This window comes from Megascapheus bottae, chromosome 29 (genome assembly GCF_031878675.1).
Source record: "Megascapheus bottae isolate mThoBot1 chromosome 29, mThoBot2.hap1, whole genome shotgun sequence".
NCBI lineage: Eukaryota > Metazoa > Chordata > Mammalia > Rodentia > Geomyidae > Megascapheus > Megascapheus bottae.
In genome coordinates, this window is record NC_143537.1 from 8,022,957 (window position 1) to 8,043,691 (window position 20,735).

Genomic DNA, 20,735 nt, shown 5'->3' on the forward strand with positions numbered 1-20,735 from the left:
CAGGATAAATTTTTGTCCTTCCCCAAAGCAGACATTGGGATATACTCCCACAGCAGTTGCCAAGTGCCTCTTAATGCTGCACAGGCACACTAAGGTTCAAGCCTTGTCTCTAGGTGGTATGGTGGTAACACATTCTAGAACTAGAGGCAAAGCTCTCGCTGAAGTTGCTTCTTCCTTGAGCAGTCTCAGCCTATTTCTGCTGTCTAAAGACATGGGGGTCCACGAGAGAAGCAAATAAACATTTTATTTCTGCAACACAACCCACCTTCCCTTTTTTTAACCCCAAGAACATGAACTGGCCTCAGGCACCAAAGCAGAGGACAAAAGCTGATAAATGACAGAAGGCAAGGGGTTACTAGAAAAATAGATTATACCCAAAGCTCTCCTCAGGGGATCCATCCCCTGTCCTTATCCCCAGACTCCCCATCCGGTTTGCCAAATGGAAGAACTAAAAGGCATGGGTGGGGAGGCTGGAAACTGACAAAAGCAACTTCACTGAACAGAGGAGGGGAGGAGCCTGGCAGTGAACAGACCTTAAGCACAGGGCGAGCTGAGCTTGGCTCCTACATTGCCAGAAATAGGAAGGGGGAGAAATAATTTATTGGGTGATGTAATGGTATGTAGTTTCAGTCATGTCGACCATCCCAGATCTCTCACTGAAGCTAAGTTCTGGCCAGTCTATGGAGGTAGAAATCGGGGATGGAAGGAAGGTTTAGAATTCCTCCTATCCCAGGAGAGTAGACATTTCTTTACCCAGCTCTACCCTTTACCCAGCCTGCCTCCCCAGTTTCCAAATCCCTTAGCTAAAACTTGCACCAGAAAATGGAATGATTCTTTTTTTTAAGTCCAAACCCTCCAGTCTCAGAAATGATAAAGGTTGAAGACTAGGGATAGGTGGGGGCAGGGGGGAAGGAATGAAAATTACCATCACCCCTCATCCCCTACTCAAACTCTGACCCCAGGGCTGAACTGGGCTAGGCAGATAGGAAGGGAAGGAAGAAAATCAGGCAGCTGTTCTCATTATCAAGGGGACCCATGCAGACCTGCTGGACAGACAGTAGGTGAGAGAAGGCTGAGCTGGAAGCCAGGAGGGTTCTTTAGGCTCCTATGGGGAGAAGCAGGGGCCAAGAAGGAGCAGGAAGCAACACAGGAACAAACAGGGAGGAGCCCTTGAGCTCCCGAACTTATGGGCCACCATCCGCCACCACCCGCCCCCCCAGTGCTGACCAGAGGGGCCCCTGCGGGTGGCAGGCTAATCAAGGGCAGAGCTTGATGCGAGTGCCCTTGGAGAACACCCTGAAGAAAGGGAAGACACGCTCGCCCAGGAAAGCAGCCGAGAAAGTGTGCACGTGGGCTAGAGTCTCCGCATTGTAGAAGCCCAGGCGCCCAGCCTCATAGTCCAGGTACACGCCAAAGCGCCTCGGTTTCTCACACGGGCTCAGCAGGGTCTGCTCTGTGGAGCTCTGTGCCTGGTAGCGCTTGCCGTGGGTACCCACACACCACACTTCCCGCTGGAGCAGGAGCTGCTGGGGCAGGTGGAGCCGGCGCCGGCGATGGTGATGGCGTGAGGAACTGGCATCCCCACTGCCCACGGAGGACCCCCCAGGGCCCATTTTTTCTTTATGATGGGTTGATTCTCGGGCAGCACCCACCGCCCAACCCCGTCGCCCGCCCACTTCTACCTCCCAGTAGTGCCGGCCAGAGCGGAAGCCCTGGGCCCCCAGTACACAGCAGTCACTGGAGAAGCGCTTGGAATGATCCGCCACCTCAGGGCGCCGCTCAGCCATGCGGACCCCCCGACGATCAGGGGACAGCAGCAGGGCTGGATGAGCTGTGTCAGGATCCAGCGTCAGGTCCACTTGGGAGAAGGAGAACAAATATGCCAGGGCTACAACAGCTACTCTCCAGCAAAGCCACGTTCTTTGGCTCCTGCTGTCTTCCCCTCCTCCCCGCTCATCTCCATGAACCATACATCATAGCTCTACTGACCACCCCAATCCAGAGGTAGGCTCCACTGCCTTCTCTCTAGTACCTGTACCCGGGACACCAGGCGGGCCTTCTCCCTGTCCTCACTCTCCATCCACCTTGCCTCACCTCCAAAACCACTCTTGGCATCAACCATCAAGGTGGCCTATCTAAAGGCCGTTCCACCACCTCAGCCCTCTGCTCTCCCCAAGACCCACTTTCTCTCAGAACTCAAACCCAGGTCTGTGCTGGGAAAGGCAAAGGAAGGTCGTACAAGTGACCTCCCTACCTCTTGCAGCCTGACAAAACATTCGGCTCATTTTCCTCACGATGGCGTCTGTCAGGAAGTCATGGCTATGTGGTTGGCACGGGTCAGGGGACCAGATCTCTGGGGGCTGCAGCTGTACCTCTTCACACCTAGAAGAAGGGGACCGGGCAGGGGGTGGGGCTATGATTTCCCAGAGGGAAGAATAGAAACCCAGGGGGAGGAGAGGAGGGGCTAGGAGGCAACAACTCAGGTCCTGGGGAAGGAAGGAGAGGAGAGGACTACCCAAGAAAGGCAGGGGTGGGGAGGTGGACGCCACCAGGTCACAGAGGGCACAGCGAGCACACACCTATTGAAAGTCTCCTTGATGTCCTAGAAGAAACAAAAGAAGGAGAGGGAGAAGAGACAGAGTGTCAGCTGCACAAGGACCCGCTTTCTCCCAACTTCCAGAAAAAGGTCCAGTTGAAGGTCAACAGGAAGGGAGACTCCAGTGAGCCTGTGCCTGTGCCATTCTGCCATCCACCCCACGCCTCACTGTCCCAAATTCAGCTCATCCAAGGAACAGAAATTCCACGGAGGGGCTGAAGCACTTTTTTGAGATGCTCTTCTCAATGTTCATTTAAATTCTTCATCTTCCTTCTACGACCAATCTTTTCTTTGGTTTTAACTGTCTCACACTACGTTCAATGTCCTCTCTAGCCCCCAAAATTAAACCATGTGGGTTTTCCCTAGGGACAGCTCTGGCAGGGGAAAAAAGGGACTCAGAGAAGGGGACAGTTCACCTGGAGCAGCCGCAGGCCTCCCTGCTGGCTCCGCTCCTGGGCCTCAGCCAGCAGGCGGCTCAGCTGGGCGGCCTGTTCTGAGAGGCGGCTGGCCACTGCTCCCGCACGTCCCAGCTGAGCTTCATGCATCTCCCGAAGGCGCCGCTCCAGCCCTGCCTGCTCTTCAGCCAGAAACCGCGTCAGCCGCCCAAACTCGGAAGCCACAGCCGCTAGCTCTGACTTCATCTGGCTCTAGAACAATGCAAAGACAACACAGGAACAGTAAACCTCCAGTCTTCCATCTTCTGCCTCCTGATCCAAGGCAAAGCAGCCCAAAAAAGACCTCAGAGTGAAAAGAGGCCGGCTCTCCACCCCCAGGTCCTAAAATCCCCCGGGGGTCCGGGCACACTGGTGCCACGCTCTGGAGTAATTATTCTACCTGGTCTTGCTAACTTGACTTGCCCAATGAGTTTACCTGTCCCAAAGAGGAGGCCTGCTCTCCCTTCTGGATCCACGTGGGCTTTCACCTCCAGTATCAACACCACTCTCAACAGCCTCCAGGGCATGTGTAGTGCTAGAAATTCTTTATCAATCAGTTTGGATTTGTTTGGGGGTAGGGGGTAGGGGTGAGACAGGGGCCTCTTATACAGCCCAGGCTAGCCTTAATTTGAGATACTACTGCCTCAGTCATCTGAGTGTTCCAATTACAGGCATTCACTATCAACCTTGCCTTTAAAAACCCATCTTCTCCACTGCACTGTAAACTTGGATCTGACAGAATTGGGATTAGCCCCCCGCCCCCCCAGCTCTATCATAGGAGCCATGACCCCAGACACATGTGTGCACAGGTACATGCATGCTGGTCCTGGGGCTTGAACTCAGCTTGGACTAGGGCTCTACCACTTACTGGAGCCACCGCCCAACATCTGGGTTTTTGGCTGGTCAACTGAAGGTAAGAGTCTCATGGGCTTTCCTGCACAAGCTGACTTCAAACTGATCCTCAAATCTCAGGCTCTTGAGTAGCTAGGTTTACAAGCATGAGCCACCAGTACCCAACTCAGGCCTTTTCTACCTTAGTTCTTTTTCAAGTAAGGCCTCATGTTCTTGGCCAGGCACTGCCTTGGACCACAATTCCCTTACCTCTACTCTGAGCCGCTTGGTTTTGGATAGAACCACCTTGCACAACCCAATTGACAAGATTTACTCGTGTGCTAACCTCCAAGCATGATCATTCCGATCTCTGTCTCCTCAGTACCTGGAATCACAGGGCTAAGCAACTGCACCAAGTCATGAGCATTTCTTTGTTACTGTGTCACTTGACTTTGGCATACTACCAGCTACTGAATAAGTACTTGATTCTTTTTTGCCAGTTTCAGGCCTTGAACTCATGGTCTGGGCACTGTCCTTGAGCACTTTTGCTCATGGCTAGTGCTCTACCACTTGAACCACAGCACCACTTCCAGCTTTTTGTGTGTATGTGGTACCGAGGAATCAAACCCAGGGCTTAATGCATGCTAAGCGAACATTCTACCACTAGGCCACACTCCTGGCCCTCTGATACTTTTTTAAATTAGTAAAAGAATTCAAAGCCAGTCAGCAATGGCTCATGAATACAATCCTAGCTATTCAGGACGCTGAGAGCTGAGGAGTGAGATTCAAAGCCAGCCCAAGCAGAAAAATTTGAGAGATTCTTGCTCCAATTAACTAGCAAAAAGACTGGAACTGGAGGCATAGCTCAAGAGGTAGAGCATCACCCATGAATGAAAAGGTCAAGACCAAGCAAGAGCTCAAGGCCCCGAGTTCAAGTTCAAGGCCCTAGCACAAGAAAGAGAGGTGGAAGAAGAGAATGATAAATGTAGAAAAACAACACGAAGCTAGAATCCAGATGATGTTGCTAATCACAGTTGTCTTAGTAAAGCAATCAAGCCCTTTACATTAGAAAGAATCATCAAAGCCAGGAACGGTGGCTACTCAGGAGGCTGAGATCTGAGGATCAAGGTTCAAAGCCAGCCCAGGCACAAAAGAACTTGAGACTCTTATCTACAATTAACCTCTAGAAAACGGGAAGTGGGGCTTGGCTCAAGGGTTGAGCTGAAGAGCTTAGGTACAGCACCCAGGCAGAGGTCAAGCCCCATGACCCACAAAAAAAAAAAAAAAGTCAAATTATTTTTCCTAGAAAGGGCCTCTTAGAACCACAAATACCATATACTACAGTTATCCTACCATATAGTATACATACAGATACACATAGTATCATTATCATGTACTTAGTTGTCACCAGGTATCCCAGAAAGATTGGTTCCAGGTCACTAAAATTTGCAGATGCTGCAAATATATAAAATATAAAATGGTACAGTACTTGCATATAACCTACACACATCCTTATGTGCATTTTAAATCATCCCTAGATTACTTACAATACCTTATATACCATGTAAATGCTACACAAATGGTGATATAAGGAATAATAATAAAGAAAAAAATTAGATACATGTGGCTTTTCGTCAACGTTTTCAATCCAGAGTTCAGTGAGTGCATAGATGCGGTACTCACACACACACACAGAGAGGGCCTACTATGCTTACTATCCTGAAACAACAGAAAAAAACTCTAGTCCAGATGCACTTTTGCCTGAGCCAGGTGGGCCACCTGTTACCACACGCTACAGTAAGTGGATGGCCTTCTCCCAGGGCAGGTGGGTAAGGAAAGCACGTCAGCTGCACTCTGCACCAATGGCCCTCAGATTCTGGCTTACCTTCTTCTCTGAAGCCCACAAGTACCAACCTTAGCAGGTGGCCAGAACAGTTAACTCCCAGACTCACTTAGTGCCTGGCACCTGCCAGCTGCAGATCCCTAATGTGCAGACAGCAACAGATGTAGACTGTGGGGCAAGGCCCAGACTCTACCCAAGGAGGCAGGTGCAGGGAGGGAGATTGAAGAGACACAAGGAAAGAGCCTGACCTGCTCTCTAAAGCTTGCCCCAACCACAGTGCCAGTCTGCTCCAGCAGGGCCTGCTAGCCTGCAGGGCCTTCTACAAACAGGCAAAAGAATGGAAATTAAGAGGGACCTAGCCAAGAGTCCTTGGGAAGGCTGAGAACTCTAGACCAGGAGACAGTGCATCTGTGCAATGGTAATAATATCCATTCACTCCTCCTCCTACCTATTTGACCTCCATGTTACCGCTGGGACATAGCAAGCTACTCAGAAACAAGCCTGTTATGCTCAGCACGGCTCTCTCACCACCACCAGCTTCTCATATGGCCACCTGGGTAGCTTTCACCCTCTCTGCCTTCTGTGTTATCCAGAGCCAAGAATTAGTCTTGGACCAAGGACCCACCCTTGCTTGCTAAACCAGACCTCTTTTCCACTCCATTTTATTTCAATTATTTTGTGTGGGTCCTGGAGCTTAAATTCAGGGCCTGGGCAATGTCTCTGAGCTATTGTGCTCAAGGCTAGCACTCTACTTGAGCCGGACAGGCTTTGAGGTGTGATCCTCAGATCACAGTCTCCTGAGCAGCAAGGCTCACAAGTATGAGCCATGAGCATCCAGCTTCACTCCATTTTCCACCTTTACAGAGCACAGATCACTTGACCCTTAAAGGTCTTGAGTCCCTGAAAAAGGCCTTGGCTGTCCTTCCTGTAGGGAATCTAGCCATTATGCATTTTGACCACAGACCTTCAGCCCGTAGGATGCCTCACTCACCTTCAGCTCTGTCACTCGCCTCTCCTCCTTGGCTTTCATCTTCTGCACAGCTTCTAGGTGCTTCCGAAGCGGTTCCACATGCCCCTGCAGTTTGGCCTTTGGGAATGAGAAAGGGAAGGTTAGAGACAGGAGGTTAGAGACTGAGCAAGGCACGTGACTTCAGAGTTCAGTTTTCCAATCACCACCCTCAAGCCACCCCCCCCCACCCCTGGCCTGAGAGATTTAATGCCTCTATCTACCTCACAGGTAACAGGCAAGCTCTCTTCCCCATCTCCTCACCGAGGATGACAAAGGCTTGCCACCCTCTCCCGCACTCTTCAACAAAAGCTCCGTGTGTATTGCTGAGAGCTGGGAACCTTATGGTAACAGAGGTACACTTTCAACAGCTGTCTTGAGACCCTACCACACAGCACCTACCATATGAGTGTTCCTGCCCCTGGTCCCTTCCACCTTGTAAGTGATCTTCCTCTGACGTTCATCTTTGAACACTCTGCTGATAACTTTGTAAACATGCTGAAGATTGTCACTGGTTCCTCGCCATTCCTAAAATACTGACCCTACATTCCTAGTCTCATCTTTCCCATCCATCCCTTCTAGTCTTGGGTTTATCCTCTACTTGGTCCACAGTGTTCTTTCAAACCTCTGCTTCCTGATCAGATCCTTGATGCTACTCACTCTGACTTCCTCTGTGATTCTAAGAAGCCTAGAAGTCAACTTCCACACTAATTCCTAGGGTACTAATAATTTGCAGTTGTGCTTCCACCAGGACACTGTGGGGTCTCTGCCCCCACTTTACTTAATTTCTACATGTTTTTTTTCTTCTAACTGCTAAGCAAAACAACAACATTTCTTTCTGGGGCCGGGAGGGTGGCTTAGTGGTAGAGTGCTTGCGTAGCATGCATGAAGCCCTGGGTCCCATTCCTCAGTACCACAATCACAGAAAAAATCAGAAGTGGCACTGTGGCTCAAGTGGCAGAGCACTAGCCTTGAACAAAAAGTGCTCAAAGACAGTGCCCAGGCCCTGAGTTCAAGCCCCAGGACTGGCAAAACATAATTAAAACAAAAAGTAGGCATATCAGTACTGCACTCCAACAACGAAGTATATCAGCTCTGTTTCTATGCCAGTACTGGCGCCAGAACTCAGGGTCCAGATCCTTAGTTTGTTTAGCTGAAGGCTGGTGATGTACTACTTGAGTCACAGTTCCAATTCTGCCTTTTTTCATTTATTTATGGTGATTAATTATGAACTTTCCTGCCCAGGCTGGCTTCAAACTTCAGTTCTCAGATGGCAGCCTCCTGAGTAATTAGGATACAGGCATCAGCCACCAGCACCTAAGCCTTACCATTTCTCCTCTACTTCTGCCTTACTCCCTCAACTTGCCTGGGGAAAACACAGGTAGAGAGAGCTCAAGCCTCAGTTCCTTCTGAGACCAGAATGAAGCTAGGGACATTTCCTAAGCTTCACATAGGAACAGAATCAGCCGTGAGGACATTATACTTTACACAGTGCCTCACAAGTACCAAAAAGATTAGTATTTTTTGGTATTTGCTGAATAAGTTGTGAGCAGCTACTGACATCCTGATAATGACCCTTGAACTGAAGAGGCCACTGACCTAGAGAACAAAAAGTAGCTCTTACGTGATTATAGGAGAAATTGCAGTAATAACAAAATCAGACATTCCATAACACATAAATAGCATCAACTACACAAAATTGTGTGTGTGTGTATATATATATATATATAGATACATATATATATATATATATGGTGGTGGTCATGGAGCTTGAACTCTGGTCTGGGCACTGTCCCTGAGCTCTTCAGCTCAAGGCTAGCACTCTACCATTTGAGCCACAGCATGACTTCCATTTTTCTGGTGGTTAAGTAGAGATAAGAATCTCACAGACTTTGAACCACAATCCTCAGATCTCAGCCTCCTGATTAGCTAGGATTATAGGCTTGAGCCACTGGTGCTAAGAATCAGAGTACTATTTAAGAGAAAACATCAAGGATATTTACCTTTTCAGATTTCCCGATGTTTTTGTGTGCCATTATTCACTGAGTAAAAAAGCATTTTTATAAAACAACACTGTGCACTTTAGAGCCAGAGTATATATCTGGAAATACACTATCCACTATAAAATATCCCCCTATAAGAGATAAATCACCTAACTCAGTTTACCTAATAAAGTGTATGTATTCACATTTGCTCATCAGTTAAGGGCTTCCCAAGCTGCAGAGCCAGGTAGACTAAGGAAAGATTTTTCAATTCCTCATGTGAAAAGAGACTAGGTCGAAGTAGTCGCCTTATCCTGGCACCTAGCTGGGTGACAGGGGCTTTGCACTCTAAGTCAAAGGCCTAAATATCATGTTGTTTAGCCCCAGGGAAGTTTTGCTCCAGAGAATGACTGCTCCCCACACCCAGCATGAGGTTTTTTTTGTCTTTAAAAGCTTAGTTCCAGGGCCAGGACTTTGACCTAGTGGTAAGAGTATGTGCATAGCATGCACAAAAACTGGGGTTCCATTCCTCGGTATGTACCACATACATCGAAAAAAGCCAGAAGTGGTGCTGTGGCTCAAGTGATATAGCTCTATCTAGCCTTGAGAAAGCCCACGGAAGGTGCTCAGGCCCTGAATTCAAGCCCCAGGACAAAAAAAAAAAAAAGCTTAGTTCCAGCTCTGCTCTGGGCTGCAGGTCTTTGAGACAGGAGTCCACCTGTAGATGCCCAGCTCACTAATATTAATAGCTGAGACTCTTCCAAATTCAACCTCTCAAAATGTGGCTGAATTCTAGTACAACTGAATACCAATACAACACATCCACTACAGAACCTAGTACAAGATTTTTCAGGTAGCAAGCATTCAATGCACTGGTTAATAGGTTTCAGAAGCACTGGTATTAGTACTTTCCTAATACAAATTAAAATCCAGATTTACAAGTTGGGGGGGAAAGGGAGCAGGAGACAGAGGATGGGATATCTATGAAGAACTCCCCTGGGTCCTGCTTAACAAGGGAATCACACATACACACACAATGAGTCCAACTAATTAGAAACTAAGGAGATGTACAAGAGAAGGACAGGGGTGACTTGCATGCTCCCCCCAAAAAAGGCAGGGCTATGGAGGCAGGCAGGCAGTTATAGCCTGTGTACCCACGGTACCTTCCGAAGTGATGGTCTTCTCACCAATGCAGAATCTCCAGTGGTAAACGCCCACTGAGCTTTGGAAAACTTCCCTAGTAACTGTGACAAATTCTGTGAAGCTCAAGACATATTATTCTAAACTTGAAATGAGAAAAATTCCCAAAGTTATTGATAGAATCAGAGATGAGGTGAAAACCATACAGAAGAAGATTCCCTCTCCTCCAGCTCCTTTCAGCTCACCAAGCGTTCACAAAATAGTGTTGTTTGTTCTGGCTGTCTCAGACACAAATAGCCTTTACTTATGTCCAAAGAATTAGAGAAGGGAGCAAGGCAGCAATAAAACTAGAATTAGGTCTCAAGAAGAAAAAGTCACCATCAGAAAAGTCTAACTAAAAACAAACACCCAAATAGTGAGCGGCATACTGCAGAGGAAGAGAGAGTGATTTGTGAAGTTCATCACTTAGTACAACTATGTGTAGTTAAACCTGGTTCAATCTGTAACATGACAGAGGACAGTTCTAAGTTTTAAATAATAACCCATAAAAAATGTTCAGTTACAGTACTCATCATTCTTAGTAAGTGCCTAGGAAATATTATAAAATACAAATCCTACAGACTCGTCATTGACTTTTGTGACAGTTCAGGGCCTTGAACTCAGAGTGAGGACACTCTCTCTTGGCTTTGTTGCTCAAGGCTGGTGGTGCTCTTACCATCTGAACCACAGGTCCACTTCCACCCTGGAAGAATTCAGAGTTCAAAAATACTCAAGAGAGTGAAGCAGTATTTGATAGTGAGGCCTTAAATGAAAGCCTGTTTTCTGGACAGTACCTCAGACTGCTGCAAAGCCAGCCAACTGCCTTGAAGGTAGACTCGGGTTAGAAGGCAAGTAAAGTGCGGAACAGGTGAGTGTGGCACAAATGATTTCTACCCTATTTCGGAGCCCCGCCTTGCCCTTTAAGGTTCCCCATTTCTTTCCATCTCTAAGCTAGTCAGCCAAGGATGGGCTTATGACTCAGAAGGAAAATGAGGCTGGTAGTAAAACACTTGTCACTTACTTGTAACCCCACACCTGAGCCACTATGGAAGAAGTGAGAGACTGCAACGGGTCTACACCCCCAAAAGACAGCCGACGCTTAGCCATTCGGGGTTGCTGCCTTTTGCCCTGTTTGCTTCCCAGGTCTGCCTGGGCACAGGACCCTCCGCATCCTCACCCACCCCAGTGCCGCTGGCCCACCTCCCAGGCTCCCCCGTTTCCTCGTCTCCCCGCTTCCCTCTCACCTTGTACTCCTGCACCACCTCCTCCAGCGGCACCACACTGTGCTGCTTGTGACTCCGCGACTCCCGGCACACCACACAGATGGCCTCTTCGTCCACCTCGCAGAACAGCTTCAGGGCTTCTTGGTGTTTGGGGCAGATGCCTTGCTCGTTGACGCGGTTCCCCCGACCGGGGTTGGGGTGCATCTGACGAATCACCTGGACCATGTTGGCCAGCTGCAGGTTGGGACGGAAGCTCCTCCGGGGAAAACTCTTCCGGCACTGGGGGCAGGTGAAGCACCTCCGGGGGGCCGGAGGCGGGGGCAGCGGGGTGACGGGGTCCAGCTCCTCCTCCTCCTCGTCCTCCTCCAGCACTTCCTCCTCGTCCTCCTCCTCTTCGCCCCTCAGGTCCTCCATGTCCCCCAGGTAGTAGTTCAGGTCCTCCTCCTCCTCGTCCTCCTCCCACACGTAGTCCATGTTCTCCCAGGTGGAGCCGCCCATGCCGCCGTTCCAGAACAGGCCCTCCTCTTCCTCCTCCACCTCCTCCTCCATGTCCCCCTCGTAGTCGTCGTCCCGCATCGGGGTGTCCCAGCCGCCGCCGGCCCCCACCGCCTCCACTTCTTCCTCCTCCCCGTCCTCCTCCTCCTCCTCCCGGTCCAGCTCCTCCCGGTCCTCCTCGTCCTCCCCGCCCCACAGCTGGGTTACACACACGCGGCAGAAGTTGTGCCCGCAGCCGATGGACACGGGGTCCGTGAAGTAATCGAGGCAGATGGCGCACACCGCCTCCTCCTGAAGGGTCTGCACGGGGTTGGGTGTCATGGCAACGGCGGCCATCTTAGTGTCCGGCCCGCCAGGGTGGACGCGCGTTGGGGAGGGGGGGTGTCGGCCCTCTCCGAGGCCCCGGAGCCCCGGCCCACCCCCCTCGGGCCCGGCCCGGCCTCTGCACACCTTGCCTCAGACGCGGCCACACCAACGTCCTTCCCGGCGTCACCCACCCCGCCGCACACACGGGTCTCCCCCCAACCTCCCGGGCTACCGCCGCGCCTCAGCGAGGGGCGGGGACGGAGCGCGGCGCCACCGACCGACCCCGCGGGTGGCCCTGAGTGCAAATCCGCCCCAACGGTCCCCCGGCCTCCACAGAACCCCCCCGCCCCATCTCACTTCCTGGCCCCGCCCCCCGGCTTCCGGCCTCCCTCCCGCGACACTTCCGGCGGCGGCACAACTTCCCCTCGCACCCCGCCCTCCGCCGGCGGCACAAGCCACGCCCCTTCGCCCTGAACGCCCCGCCTCCCCAGAAACGGGAAGTCCCGCGACGACGCTCTAGCCCACACACGGGGCGCGGGCGGCCGCGCTAGGACGGGGGAGGACCTCCTCTCTGTGGTGCGTGGGAGCCCGCCCCGCGCCGCGCCTCGGGGGACGGCGAGGACGTTCGGCAGCTGTCGGATTTCGATGCGACGACTGCAGACACCGGGGCTCCATCGCACAGACCCGGTGCCAATTGCTGAAGGGACTACCAACCCCACCAGACTCCCACCCCCCCCCCGCCCCGCTGACGCCGGAAGTGGAGGGGCGGGCCCGGAGAGAGCAGCCCGCAGGACTTCCGGCCCTCCCAGGGGTGGCGCTCCGTGGTTTGCAGCCCCGCCGCCCCGGCCTCCAGGGTCCCTCGGAGCGGCCGCGGGGACGGAGTGGGGCGGCGTCCCAGGCCCGCGCCCTCGTCCGCCATCCCAGCCGAGATCTGCGGATCGCAGTCCAGAGCCAGCCGGGACAGCCGAGGCCGGGAACACTCAGATCTCCTCCTCACCAGCAAAAACCGGGAGTGGAGCTTCGGCTCGAGTGGTAGAGCGCCATCGGCCTTGAGGTCAAGCCCCAAGACCGGCGCGCGCGCACACACACACACACAGGAGAATCCTTTCCAATCTCTGTTAAGTGAAAGAAGCAAAAGCTTAAGCGATCGAGGGTGAGGACAGTGTTCCTGAAACCTCAAAGATCTGGGACTCGATTTGGGATTTGCTACTCGAGATGGGGAGCATCGGGTTTTTCTGGAGAACGTTTATTGGGGGGGAGCGGGAGAGGTGGGGCGTGATAAGCAATCGTGGCTGATGCTCTATTGAAAGATCACGTATAAAATTTAAAATAATAATTAGGATCTCATCTTACTCATTAGACACCATGTTTTTTTTTAATGAACTAAACAACTTGTGGGTGGAGACAAGAAGAAATAAGCAATCTACCTGACTTACGTCGCTGTGACCCCTTGGGGTATCACCTGTGCAATTAATAACGAGGTCTCATGTATTTATGGGTAGTTTAGAGGGGCGTTCGCAGGGGTGGTTTCCGTAGTGTAGTGGTTATCACGTTCGCCTCACACGCGAAAGGTCCCCGGTTCGAAACCGGGCGGAAACACTTTTGCCTTGCTTTTTTTTTTTTTTTATTTTTCTTCCTTCGTCCTTGACTTCCGGGGAGGAGAAGGACGGGCGGACGCCGACCGGTGTGTGCGGTGGGGCAGGGCCGGGACCCCGGGACGACCCCCCCGCCCCTCCCCATTCCCTCGCCGTCCTCTGAGAATCCCCGCAGCCGCCGCGCTCGGGGCGGTGCGGACCTGGGCCGGAGTCCCGCCCCGAGGGCTGCCGGGAAAGCGCCCGCCGGCGCGGGCCGCGCTCCCTTGAGAGCCGCCGAGCATCGGCGTGCGCAGCGCCCGGCTAGCTCAGTCGGTAGAGCATGAGACTCTTAATCTCAGGGTCGTGGGTTCGAGCCCCACGTTGGGCGGTTTCTTCTTTTGTAAAGAAGGAAACGTCCCACGGCCCTGAGTGGCCCCGGAATGCAGGAATGAATGAATGAATGAATGAATGAATGAATGAATGATCGCTGGCTGGGCAGTTCCAGAAGGCCTGTTCTCCTTCCCCCCCACCCCTCAAGGCTTTGCTGCCTCTGTTTCCTAACGATTCCAGCTGGAAATGTCTCTTTTTTATTCCTTTTCATTTTTAAATTCGGTTGGCCTAGGTACATTTTAATGTTCTTGCATTGCTTTTTCTTCCAGTAGTTTTGATTTCAGTCACATCCGTGTTTATGTCACTCAGTGTCACTCCTTCCACCGTCTTCCCCACCCAGCCCCTACCCTGGGGTGACCAGGTTCCCCTTTCAATAAAATGATTAAATGGTTAGAATGTTCCTTACTTCTGCAGGAGTGACACCATTGGATGCCAAGTGCAGAATACATTTTATTGGGGGAAAATAAAACAGTCAAGAAGAAATAAAAAGAAGCACGTGCCTCTTCCGTGAGCGATGGCTCTGAAGGTGCAGTTTATGCCTGTAGGTGAATCTGCGGGGTGGAGGAGGAGCACTGGAGGAGGAGCAGGCCCTCCTGCGCCCCTACGCCCTCCCGCGCCCCTGCGCCCGTCCTGCGCCCCTCCTGCGCCCCTCCTGGGCCCCTGCGCCCCTCCTGCGCCCCTCCTGGGCACCTCCTGGGCCCCTGCGCCCCTCCTGCGCCCCTCCTGGGCCCCTCCTGGGCCCCTCCTGGGCCCCTCCTGGGCCCCTGCGCCCCCACTGCGCCCTTCCTAGGCGCCTGTGCCCCTCCTAGGCCCCTACGCCCCCCCTGCGCCCCTCCTAGGCCCCTGCGCCCCTCCTGCGCCCCTGCGCACCCCCCCCTGCGCCCCTCCTGGGCCCCTGCGCCCCTCCTGCGCCCCTGCGCACCCCCCCCCCCTGCGCCCCTCCTAGGCCCCTGCGCCCCTCCTGCGCCCCTGCGCACCCCCCCCCCTGCGCCCCTCCTAGGCCCCTGCGCCCCTCCTGCGCCCCTGCGCACCCCCCCCCCTGCGCCCCTCCTGGGCCCCTGCGCCCGTCACTGTACCCACATGGAAGGTTTTATTGTAAGGAGCGTCACGAGGGAACGCTCCACTCGGGACCTTTCTCAGCGCACCTGTCCCCAAATCCTCCAGGACAGCAAACATCAAACCCACCAACATCCCTGCACGGAAGAAGCCAGCGGCCACCAGCCGGGAAGATCCGCTGCTGACCCAGGGGCGGAGGCCGAGGCGGGAGCTGCGGAGAGGGGCTGCGGCTCCAGTGCTCCTGTCCCGGGGGAAACGCGGGGACTGCGTCCCGGTAATGCAATATGTTAACTGTATTAATACAATATATATATATAAAATGCACATACAATATATATACAATTATAATATATATAATATATTAACTGTATTAATACAATATATATACAACGCCCATACAATATATATACAATGTACACTATATACAATAGACATGCAGTATATACAATGTATTAACTGTATTAATACAATATATATACAATACACATACAATATATATACAATATATTAACTGTATTAATACAATATATATACAATGCACATGCAATTTATATACAATATATATACACAATATATTAATTGTATTAATACAATATATATAATACACATACAATATATAATATATATACACAATATATTAACTGTATTAATGCAATTGTATTGTATATACAATACACATACAACATATATACAATATACATTATATACACTATATACAATATATACAATATATTCATTGTATTAATACAATATATATACAATACACATACAATGTATATACAATATAGACTATTCAATATATACAATATATATACAATATACAGAATATATTAACTGTATTAATACAACATATACAATATATTAACTGTATTAATACAATATATATACAATACACATACAATATGTAATATACACGCAATATATTAATTGTATTATTACAATGTAAATACAATTACACATACACTATATATACAATCTATACAACATATATACAATATATTAATTGTATTAATACAATATATATGCAATACAACATATATACAATATATACAATATACATACAATATGTACAATATATGTACAATCTATACAACATATTAATTGAATCAATACAATATATACACAATGTACATACAATATATATACACTATTTATACAATATATTAATTTTATTAGTACTATATATACACAATACAATATATCGTCCCCCACCCCAACACCCCTCCCACCTACGCTGGGGCAAGATAAGGGAGCGGACCCAGACTTCTGCTCTCCGGACCTTGGCAGCGTCCATCCATCTTTTAAGGGGTCCTGGTAAGCGCGCAGGCTAACGGTTTCCGTAGTGTAGTGGTTATCACGTTCGCCTAACACGCGAAAGGTCCCCGGTTCGAAACCGGGCGGAAACACGGACGCGTCTGTTTTGCTCAGCGCCCTTCCCCGCAGCGTGGAGCTAGGCATTTCCAAGGGGGGCGGATTCCGCGTCTGTACCCACCTGTGATGGGCCAACTCCCCCTGCTCAGCGCTGTCCCCGTCCCTCCTCCCCTGGGAAAGCGAGCTCTCCCCCTTCTCGCACTGCCACGAGGAAGTTGTCTTTTTACATTCCTGCTCGCCAAGGCAGTCAGTTCCCAGCCTCACGAATGCATCGTGGGGCTTCCTATTTTTTTATGTGTGTATTTTAAATCCGGGGAGAAAAACGTAACCCCCTCCACCGGAACACAGAACACGCCTGGAGAGAAACAACACAGAGACCGCAGGGTCCGCCGTGCCTTGTGAACTACATGGCCGGGAGGTGAAGGAGCTCTGCAGCGTGGCGCATCGGCCTCTGCCTTCCCCCTAACGGAACGCACAGCGGAGCGGATGTCTCCACTCCACAGGTTTCTGTAGCTCCAGATGCTTCAAGTAATGAGGGTGGGCTCAGTTTCCAAAAGAAAATAAATAACAGATATCTATGACATACAAACCCTCAGCCTGATTTTAAGGATGTTCTACAGTCTCAGTGCCAGTGGTTGTACAGGGAGATTCCCTTCTAGAATACTTGTTAAACACGTCCTTTGAAATACGATGTAAAAAAAATCAGTGTTGATGAATTCTTTAATAAAACATAAATTTGCACAAGAGCGAGGACTCAATAACTGCATACCCAAAGCTACGGACATGGTAATGGAAATATACACATAAGTATATAGACATAAAAGCCTATGGCTGTATAGACATATGTTTTATTTCATAAATTAATGTTTCTGTGACATACAAACCCTTAGCCTAAGTGTGATTAAGTTCTAAATACTAAGTCCCAGTGATTGTAAATAGATTCACTCCTTGAACACTTGTTAAACTTGTCGTTTAAAATATGATGTAAAAATAAATTCTTTAATAAAAATAAAAAACCTCGGTGTGTTTCAGTGCAGCAAATCACCCTCAGGATTGAGTTTCACACAAATTCAACTCCTTTGGCTTTTTACTTTTTCTTCCACTGATCCCTGCACTTTGCATTTCTTCCATTTGGTATCCATAGGAGCTGGGCCGATCCATCCCTCGGGGTTAAAAGGCAACGCGATGCGCCCAACGTGGGGCTCGAACCCACGACCCTGAGATTAAGAGTCTCATGCTCTACCGACTGAGCTAGCCGGGCGCCTGCGTGCCAACGTGCGGAGATGACCTCTTCAACGTGACGCAGCGCCGGCGTGCGGCTGCCCAGGTGGAGGGAACGCGGGTAGGGGTGTCGCAGAACTGTTCAAGGACCTGGATATCCCGGGGAACTCACACTCTGGAATTTTCCACACTGCTTTTTAAAAAAAAAATAATCTTGGAAGGAGAGATGGCGGGGAGGTGAGGGAAAAATAGTGAGCGCGAGGGCAGGAAAACGGAAGTGGAGATGCCGGGGATCGAACCCGGGGCCTCATACATGCAAAGCATGCGCTCTACCACTGAGCTACATCCCCGCTCGCCCTGATCCCCTCTCTCAAAGTTCCCTACGTGGTCGTCGCTGCGCGCAGGGCTGCGCTGACGCAAGGCTGCTGGATTGGTGAATCGTAGAGAGAGGAAACCTTCCGGGTGGCTCGGACGCATGCGCAAGACCCTGGGCAAGGCGATAGGAAAGCCCGAGCCAACTCCGGCCCGGACCAGAGCCTGGCGCGGCCTGCAACGGTGTTATACCTATCCTAGATAGATGATAGATAGATAGATAGATAGATAGATAGATAGATAGATAGATAGATAGATAGATAGATAGATAGATAGATAGATAGATAGATAGATAGATAGATAGATGGATGGATGGATGGATGGATGGATGGATGGATGGATGGATGGATGGATGGATGGATGGATGGATGGATGGATGGATGGATGGGTAGGTAGGTAGGTAGGTAGATAGATAGACAGACAGACAGAGATAAGATAGATATTTAAGATAGATACACAGACAGACAGATAGATAAAATATAAAATAAAAGTAAGTTTTCCCACCCCTGGAAGTCCACATTGTGAGAAAAGATGCTGTGCTATTGAAAGGGGGACAGAGAAGGTAGTAAAATACAGAATGCTTGAAGATGACCATCTGGAATTGTAAAAATTAATTGTTGACCCCGGCTGGGGAAACAACTTGGATTGTAGGTGTATTCGGATTGACCCAGATCTATGCTTTCTGAATTTTGAATCATGTTTAAATCGGTTTAAAGCCATAACAAAAAAATGACAAGGTTTACTTAATGTGCTCTGAAAAATAAAAACTGACACTTTGGCCCTGAACAAATAGAACAGAGGAGGTTTTTTTTAAAATTATTTATGTAATGTTATTGTTAGCATTAAAGTGTTGTACAGAGGGGCTACCATTTTGTAAAGTCAGGTAATGAGTACATTTCTTTTTTGGACAACAACACCATCACCCCTTTCTTTGTTTTTCCCCAGCTTCCTCCTCCCATTCCTGGCCACAAATTACATCAGTCATTTTCTACACAGTGCCTTCCTCCCTCTCTTTCTGTGTCCCCCACTGTACTGCCCTTACAAGAACCAAAATAATAATAACAATAATAATAATAATGTAAAAAATAAACATCACTACCACAAACAACAATAACAACAACAAATCATGTTTCAATTTCCTGGAATTTGTTTCAATCAACAGTATTTTAAATGTCCAGAAAAGTGTGGGAAATCAGGCAGGTGTGGGTAGCAAGGAATCCAGATCAAGCACACGAAGCAAGGTAAGAGGCTTTCTCACCTGTAACTCTATCAGGGAGGCCCACACGGGCTGGAATGAGGTTAACACAAAGGAAAAGGACATCAGCTTTTTCCAAAGTAAGTAAAATAAAATAAAATAATTAGTGATGGGGAGAAGCTTTTGTTGTTACATTTTAATATATGTTTTCAGCATATCCTAGACAATCCTTCTTGCTGTCACTCTCCCCCAACTGCCTTCCCTCATTTTCCTAAATCATTTCTTCCCATGGTTCTATTTTCATGAGTGCAAACAATCTATTTTTACCATATTCATTCTCTACCACCACCACCCCCCCAACCCCTTGGGATCAACACTTTCCTGGCGGTTTTCCTTTTGTGTGTGTGCCTGCAATGTATTTCCAAATTATTCACCTTCTATTTTTCCCATTCCCTTTCCTTCTTCTCTTCCTAAAGGGTTCCTTCATTAGACTCATGGTCTGCCAGAATATCCACGTCTGTGTCCATATAAGTATGTCCATCTTTTGTATTTAACTTGCATCCATGATTGAAAACATGCATCCGTTTTGTTTTACCCCTTGGTGCCATCCCTGAGCTTTTTCAGTTCAGGGCTAACACTCTACCACTGATAGCCGCAGCTTTAGGGGTTTTCATGGTTTTGTTTTGGGGTATTTGTGTTATGCTTTTTGGTGATCTTAGTGTCTCATGGACTTTCCTGCCTGGGCAGGCTTTAAATTCAGATCCTCAACTCTGGGCACCTGGCTGGCCAATGGTTGAGCTTAATTTGCCTGCCTCAATATGAGGAGCCTTTAATTCTATCCATTTTTCTGCAAATGACCTGAATCCATATTTTTCTATTTCTTCTGTCAGAATTTGAACTCAGGGCCTGGGCGTTGTGGCCCTGAGAGGTTTTTCACTCAAGGCTCTCTCACTCCCACTTTGAACCGCAGAGCCACTTCCAGTTTTCTGGTGGCTCATGGAAGGTAAGAGTGCCGCCGACTTTCTGGTCCACTCGAAGCTGAGTTGGAACGACTACCTTCAGATCTCAGCCTCCTGAGAAGCTAGGATGACAGGCGTGAGACACCAGCGGGCACCGGGATTGTTGGAGCCCAGAAAATGGAAGAGACCACAAGGTAACAAATGTAGACCGAGTCAGGGGAGGGGAGACGGGGGAAGTCGGAAGGCACAGATGTGGGGACCCTGCCTGGGGACTTAGCACCTAGAAGGAGCTGAGAGAAGGGCAGGGACTCTTAAGCGACTATCACATTGGTGGTTGGTGATGTAGACAAGTCTCTGGGAACCGTAAGGGCTGAAATCTGAGTGACCTCCAGAGGGGACCTGGACAAGAGGACGTGGAGAGAAAATCCAGGGATACCAGCAGGAGAAGCAAGAGACGCACATGTTGGGACTGGAGGAGGGAAGAAAACTAGATGTGTTCCTTGTTCAAATTTAAAAAAATAAAACTAACTAAAGGAGGTGCCATTTACAGGGGCTCTCACAGAAGTGGACCCGAGGCCACCCTTGGGCTGGAGGTGGAGGTGACAGGACAGGGCCCCATTCCAGACGCTAAGTTTAGCTCAAAGCCCGGTGCCAGGATGAACCAGTGCTGGGAGAACCTGACACCATGGCCCCGGGCGCCAG

General features: G+C 49.8%; 1 protein-coding gene and 5 non-coding genes across 8 annotated transcripts; 3 read left to right on the forward strand and 3 right to left on the reverse strand.

Annotated features, from left to right (window-relative positions):
• Positions 1-227: 227 nt before the first annotated feature.
• Positions 228-12,242, reverse strand: Trim41 (tripartite motif containing 41). Of its 3 annotated transcripts, XM_090321076.1 has the most exons (8): positions 11,116-12,241; positions 6,696-6,791; positions 3,013-3,243; positions 2,580-2,602; positions 2,255-2,382; positions 1,683-1,858; positions 1,044-1,105; positions 228-678 (listed from the first exon to the last, which is right to left on the reverse strand). In XM_090321076.1, exons 1-8 carry the CDS (start codon positions 11,923-11,925, stop codon positions 663-665), a joined length of 1,542 nt encoding a protein of 513 aa, XP_090177202.1. In that variant the 5' UTR covers positions 11,926-12,241; the 3' UTR covers positions 228-662. The 3 variants fall into 3 exon arrangements, with proteins under 3 accessions (XP_090177202.1, XP_090177201.1, XP_090177200.1); XM_090321075.1 differs by having other exon boundaries at positions 228-1,105; XM_090321074.1 differs by lacking the exon at positions 228-678 and having other exon boundaries at positions 1,017-1,858; positions 11,116-12,242.
• Positions 12,243-13,421: 1,179 nt separating this feature from the next.
• Positions 13,422-13,494, forward strand: Trnav-cac (transfer RNA valine (anticodon CAC)). The gene has a single exon. It is a non-coding gene; the product is annotated as a tRNA-Val (tRNA).
• A 290-nt stretch (positions 13,495-13,784) lies between these two features.
• Positions 13,785-13,857, forward strand: Trnak-cuu (transfer RNA lysine (anticodon CUU)). Its single transcript has one exon. It is a non-coding gene; the product is annotated as a tRNA-Lys (tRNA).
• Positions 13,858-16,248: 2,391 nt separating this feature from the next.
• Positions 16,249-16,321, forward strand: Trnav-aac (transfer RNA valine (anticodon AAC)). The gene has a single exon. It is a non-coding gene; the product is annotated as a tRNA-Val (tRNA).
• A 1,153-nt stretch (positions 16,322-17,474) lies between these two features.
• Trnak-cuu (transfer RNA lysine (anticodon CUU)) lies at positions 17,475-17,547 on the reverse strand. The gene has a single exon. It is a non-coding gene; the product is annotated as a tRNA-Lys (tRNA).
• Positions 17,548-17,785: 238 nt separating this feature from the next.
• On the reverse strand, positions 17,786-17,857 carry Trnaa-ugc (transfer RNA alanine (anticodon UGC)). Its single transcript has one exon. It is a non-coding gene; the product is annotated as a tRNA-Ala (tRNA).
• Between the last annotated feature and the right edge of the window lie 2,878 nt (positions 17,858-20,735).

Bases quoted from the DNA above. Each gene is read 5' to 3' on its own strand.
- Trim41 (XM_090321074.1), bottom strand. From the start codon at position 11,925: ATGGCCGCCGTTGCCATGACACCCAACCCCGTGCAGACCCTTCAGGAG. The intron at 3,244-6,695 runs GTGAGTGAGGCA...GCATTGTTCTAG, and splicing joins GGCGAGTGACAGAGCTGAAG to AGCCAGATGAAGTCAGAGCT. The intron at 2,383-2,579 runs GTGTGTGCTCGC...CCCTTCTTCTAG, and splicing joins ATCAAGGAGACTTTCAATAG to GTGTGAAGAGGTACAGCTGC.